The following is a 6,000-nucleotide window of genomic DNA, read 5'->3' as shown; positions in this document are numbered from 1 at the left end:
GCAGATTCTTTTTTTTTTTTTTTTTTTTTTTTTTTTTTTTTTTTTTTTTTTTATTTTTGGCTGAGTTGGGTCTTCGTTGCTGCATGCAGGCTTTCTCTAGTTATGGCGAACGGGCTACTCTTCGTTGTGGTGCACAGGCTTCTCATTGCAGTGGCTTCTTTTGTTGCGGAGCACGGGCTCTAGGCATGCGGGCTTCAGTAGTTGTGGCTCACAGGCTCTAGAGCGCAGGCGCAGTAGTTGTGGTGCACAGGCTTAGTTGCTCCGTGGCATGTGGGATCTTCCCCGACCAGGGCTTGAACCCCTGTCTCCTACATTGGCAGGTGGATTCTTAACCACTGCACCACCAGGGAAGCCCAAGATGAATATTTTTTTTAATTAATTTTTATTGGAGCATAGTTGTTTTACAATGTTGTATTAGTTTCTGCTATACAGCAAAGTGAATCAGCTGTACATATACATATATCCTCTCTTTTTGGATTTCTTTCCCATTTAAGTCACCACGGAGCATTGAGTATAGTTCCCTGTGCTATACAGTAGGTTCTTATTAGCTGTTTTTTTTTGTTGTTGTTTTTTTGTTTTTTTTGCGGTACTTGGGCCTCTCACTGTTGTGGCCTCTCCCATTGCGGAGCACAGGCTCCGGACGCACAGGCTCAGCGGCCATGGCTCACAGGCCTAGCCGCTTCACAGCATGTGGGATCTTCCTGGACCAAGGCACGAACCCGTGTCCCCTGCATCGGCAGGCGGACTCTCAACCACTGCGCCACCAGGGAAGCCCTAGCTGTTTGTTTTATACATAGTGGTGTATATATGTCAGTCCCATTCTCCCAATTCATCCCAGCCCCGCCATGAATAGTTTTTGATAGTACTCCTCACAACAAAAAACAAACAAACAAAAAAAATTGAAAGGTACATCAACTAGTTTATTTTTTATTTTTTGGAATTTAAAAATTTTGAAATTTCCCGCTACCCTAACAATTTTTGTGTATTTTTCCCTAGTTTTTATGGGGGGTTTGGGGGGTTTTGTTTGTTTGGTTTTGGTTTTTTTGAAGTATAGTTAATTTACATTAGTACATTAGTTTCAGGTGTACAGCATAGTGATTCAGTATTTTTATGGGTTATGCTTCATTTAAAGTTATTATAAAATGATGGCTATATTTTTCTATGCTGCACAATATATCCTTGTAGCTTATTTAGTTTATATATAGCAGTTTGTACTGTCCCCTACTCCTATTTTGCCCCTCTCCGATTCCCTCTCCTCACTGGTAACCACTAGTTTGTTCTATGAGTCTGTTTCTTTTATTTATATTCATTTGTTTGTTTTTTAGGTTCCACATATAAGTGATAGTGTAGTGTATTTGTCTTTCTCTGTCTGACTTATTTCACTAAGCATAATAATACCCTCTAGGTCCATCCATGTTGTTGCAAATGGCAGAATTTCATTCTTTTTATGGCTGAGTAATATTCCTCTGTGTGTGTACCACATCCTCTTTATTCATTCATCTGTTGACACTTAGGTTGCTTCCATATTTTGGCTATTGTAATGCTGCTATGAACATTTGGGGTGTGTGTATCTTTTCGAATTAGTGTTTTTGTTTTCTTCAGGTGTAAAACCAGGAGTGGAATTTCTTGTTAAACAAATAGTATAGTAATGACGTAAAGATTTTTAAATAGCTCACAAAGAGGAAACAATAAACAGAGGTATTAAAGAGATTCAGTAATCAGGAGTAATCAAAATATATCAAGCAGAAAGTTGCCATTTTTGGCTTGTTAAATCATCTAGTAGGACAAATTTTTAATGTATTTATGTGTACTTATTTGTTGTTTTTAAAAAATGTGCTCTGTGTTGGTGATTTGAGACTTTGCCAGAGATCGTTACAAATGGACACAGCCCTATTCGAAAGCCATTTGTCTACATTTTTTAAAACCATTTTTGGAGGCTGTTATATTCTACTTACAGAGATCTAAATTCAAAAAATAGAAGAGATGTATATTTGTTGGGGTCATTTATAATTAAAATCAGGCCAGATATTGAACTGCAGGAGAGCCATTAGGTAAATTCAAGTATATCTCTCAGTGGAGTATCCTGCAGCCATGCATTATAAACAGTAATTATGAAAGTCTATAATATTGATGTAATCATATAAAATATTAAAAATTAGATGCAAAATAATAGGTCCAAATTATTCTAAATATTTTTTTAAATGCCTTTAGAAAAAGGAAATACAGCAAAATGTTAATGATGTATTTTGTTATGAGATGTTCTGGTGATTTTAATTTTCAGAAAAGAAAAGTTAGTGCTTATAGACCCCCCCCCCCAGAAACATTTCAGTAAGGAATGGCAGCCTGTTAGCCCCAGCCCTGCTTCCCCAGCTCACAGGGCACTGGGTAGATTTCACCACAGCCAAGACAGCAACAGCCACAAAGAGCTGCAAATGAGTACTATTCACATCCTGTTCTTCATTCAGGAAACCTTCAGCAGACGTTTGTTTTGTGCTTCCTGTGAAGTAGAACATGGAACATCCTCCTAGGCAAAACTGGGGACTTCCCTGGCAGTCCAGTGGTTAAGACTCTGTGCTTCCACTGTAGGGGCATGGGTTCAATCCCTGGTCAGGGAACTAAGATCTCACATGAGCGTGGCCAAAAAAAAAAAACACAAGACTGTGCTTAAGGGGCTCCCATCCACTTCCTTGAGCAGTCAGACTACCCGCTGGGGTCCCTGGCTCACAGTCTCAGCCTCCTGCCTTGGAAGGCCACTCCGGAGGACTGGGCACTGCATCTCTGGCCTGGCTGGTGTGTGTGTTTTGCACTGCCTGTAGCTCACATTAGGATCTGTGACTTTTGCAGTGTGATTTGTTCATCCAGGAGGGGGCCCGCCTAGGAAGAACCCCCGCTGAAGTCGTTTCAACTTGTGACATCACGTTTGCCTGCGTGTCGGATCCAAAGGCAGCCAAGGACGTAAGGATCCCCTCCCTCCCCTCAGCGTCTCAGGTTGTGGCCGGGAAAACTGGCTGGCCTCCTCCCCTTCTCCCCTGAGCACTGAGTGAGTGTCTGCATTGGGGGAGGGGTGGGGCGGTGGATTTCCCATTTGGGGGCCATCTCCCATTGTGAAGGGTGTTTGCATAGATTGAATACAGACTTCCTTTAATTCAGAACAAAGAATGAAACTGACTAGGGTCCCTGAGGTCTGTGCTGAAATGTGAAATGGTTCCTGACAGGCTCATGTATTCCTGTTGAGCTGGAAGCTTTAGTGTGCCTGTGGTCCACGTGACAAGTTCCTATGTTTAGCTATCACTGTATTTGTATGCTTTAAAAGTTCAAGTGCAGTAGTCATCTTGTTAAACTCATGACTGGACTAATCCAAGTAAATCCAAAGAAGCCAAAAAAAATAAATAGTGAGGTTCCATCTTTTCAGTGGGAGGTTTTTAATAAGAAGAAACACACATGTTCTTTTTGAAGATAAATAGGAGCATACCATAAATTCTCCTCTTTCCCTTGCTTGTTTACATGCTCTTCCCTTTTGAGCCTTAATATTTAGTTTCTATTTGGGAAATGAGCCAAAAAATCAGCAGGACACTGACCTTGGGTTTAAGGGGCTCCTGGGTGTCTGGCTGGGAGCCTGGGCTATTGCTTCTCCCTTGTGTCCCCACAGCTGGTGCTGGGCCCCAGTGGTGTGCTGCAAGGGATCCGCCCCGGGAAGTGCTACGTGGACATGTCAACAGTGGATGCTGACACAGTCACCGAGCTGGCCCAGGTAGCGGCCTCATTCGGGCTGGCCCTCCAGCATCCTTTCAGTTGGAGCCCAAGACCCAGGCTAACCATGCCGAAGTGTGGGCAACTTAGTTACTCTAGAGCCAAAGCCAGAGACTTTGGGACTAGCCTGTCTTCACTCTCTGCCTTCAAATCTACAGCTAGTCTGAGTGGCTGTGAAAGGAGACTTGTTTCCTGGCTGGGATGGGCATTGGATCCTATAGCTGCCAGCCTCTCAGAAGCAATCTAGGCTGCCAGCAGGGCCTTTTTGATTTAAGCAGCTTTCTACAGATACTAGCAGAGTATTCCACCACGCTGAGCCACTGGGCCCAAGTGAAGGGGTGGTGATTTGTGGCCCATGTGCATTCTAAGGGTGGCTAAAATCAAGGTAGGACAGTGTCTTTAGGAAGTGTGGTCGACCACGCCATTGGCATTGTCATGTTGGTTATAGTCTTTGGTCTTTGTGAGAAATTCTGAGTAAATGGGAGCCTATGAGGACACCCTAGCTTCTCTCTGTCTACTGCATGTGATTCAGGCACCTGGTGGAGGACAGTCTGCTGACCCTCCCAGTGTCAGTCCAGCAGCACCTTGGTACGGGCGTCAGCTTTGGGGTCTCTGCGTGGAGCGTCAAGTGCTCCTGCCCCAGTATGCTCCTTGCTTCCTGCCCAAGACCTTCATGAGAGGCAAGGCCTCCAGAAGCTGTGACTTTCCTTTCCAGGTGATTGTGTCCAGGGGGGGCCGCTTTCTGGAAGCCCCGGTCTCAGGGAATCAGCAGCTATCTAATGATGGGATGTTGGTGATCTTAGCGGCCGGAGACAGGGGCTTATATGAGGACTGCAGCAGCTGCTTCCAGGCAATGGGGAAGACCTCCTTCTTTCTAGGTAACATGCCTGCCCACCTGTCGGGCCACTTCAGGCCTGGAGGCTGGGTGGGCCACATCCCCTCTAGACTGCCCTGATGACACCGTCAGTCCCGCACGGCCTCTCTGCCTGGGGCCCCCGTGGGAAGGTTTCCTTTGACTTGCACAGTCAGTGCCTGGAAGGAGGAAGAGCCAGAAGGGTCAGAGCCAGTTCTGTCAGGGGCAGGTGAATGGGGCCTCCCCTGGGTGTAGAGGTGGGTCCAAGCAGGGGTGAGGGTGGGCAGAAAGTCCCTCCCCACGGGATTCTTGGGACGTGACCACGATTCTTTGCCCTGGGCAGGCGAGGTTGGCAACGCAGCTAAGATGATGCTGATCGTGAACATGGTCCAGGGGAGCTTCATGGCCACCATCGCTGAGGGCCTCACCCTGGCCCAAGTGACAGGCCAGTCCCAGCAGACACTCTTGGACATCCTCAATCAGGGACAGTTGGCCAGCATCTTCCTGGACCAGAAGTGCCAAAGTAAGTTGCCTTTGGCCTCTCTTTTTGCGTTTTAGTTTTGGTTGAAGCTGGGAACTGGGTCAGGCAGATGTCACAGAACAGTGTCTTCTTCGGGGGCTCATTGTGTGTGAATGATGCACCCACTCCAGTCAGTCCAGGCCCCCAGTCAGAGAGCATCCAGAGATAAGGTAGATAGGATTTGGGGCTACAGGCTGGGAACTTGTCTCTTGGGTGTCCGACGGGGAGGAAATGCTAGGTATTGACCCCTGACAGGACTCCAGGTGGCTTCTTATTTAGGATCCTTTCAGTTCTTCTGATGAATGACTTTCCCTCCTCAGATATCCTGCAAGGAAACTTTAAGCCCGATTTCTACCTGAAATACATTCAGAAGGATCTCCGTCTAGCCATTGCGCTGGGTGATGCCGTCAACCATCCGACTCCTATGGCAGCTGCAGCCAATGAGGTAACAGCAGGAGGCCGCGGTGCTAGTCCCAGCAGCCCTCCTTTGTTTCCCTTGCACTCCTCCCTCTGCTTACTTTGGCTTGGCTTGGCTCTGTGTCTAACCTCTCAAGGTGGAATCTTAGGTTGTTGATTTTAGACCTTCCTTTTCTAAGTATATTTCCTCCGAGCCATGCTTACTTCCCTGGGAGTTCTTCTTTGACCTGTGGATTATTTGTCAAATACAAATAAAAACCCTGAAGGGTTTCCTAGATACCTAATGGTTATTGATTTTTAATGTATCTCTGTGATCCAAAAAAATATACTACATATGGATTTTAACTCTTTGCATTGATTCAGACTTGTTTTGTGGCTCAGCAGATGATCTGTCTTGGTGGGTGTGCCGTGTTCACTTAAGAAGACTGCGTGTTCTGCAGTTGGGTGCTGTGTTCTGCAC

General features: G+C 45.9%; 1 protein-coding gene across 7 annotated transcripts in view; it reads left to right on the top strand.

Annotated features, from left to right (window-relative positions):
* GLYR1 (glyoxylate reductase 1 homolog) overlaps positions 1 to 6,000 on the top strand; it is a 35,420-nt gene extending 29,420 nt beyond the window's left edge. For 2 of the 7 annotated variants that reach the window (XM_055090241.1, XM_028498619.2), the window contains 5 exons: positions 2,845 to 2,955; positions 3,650 to 3,751; positions 4,466 to 4,628; positions 4,947 to 5,126; positions 5,444 to 5,840. In XM_055090241.1, coding sequence (XP_054946216.1) covers positions 2,845 to 2,955; positions 3,650 to 3,751; positions 4,466 to 4,628; positions 4,947 to 5,126; positions 5,444 to 5,697 — 810 coding nt within the window. In that variant the 3' untranslated portion in view covers positions 5,698 to 5,840. Of the gene's footprint in view, positions 1 to 2,844; positions 2,956 to 3,649; positions 3,752 to 4,465; positions 4,629 to 4,946; positions 5,127 to 5,443; positions 5,841 to 5,903 lie in introns of those variants that run through there. The other 5 variants (XM_055090245.1, XM_055090244.1, XM_055090242.1 and 2 more) reach the window with 5 other exon arrangements.

Source organism: Physeter macrocephalus, chromosome 14, assembly GCF_002837175.3.
Source record: "Physeter macrocephalus isolate SW-GA chromosome 14, ASM283717v5, whole genome shotgun sequence".
NCBI lineage: Eukaryota > Metazoa > Chordata > Mammalia > Artiodactyla > Physeteridae > Physeter > Physeter macrocephalus.
The sequence above is the reverse complement of the archived record's forward strand: the minus strand, read 5'-3'. Positions and strand labels throughout refer to the sequence as shown.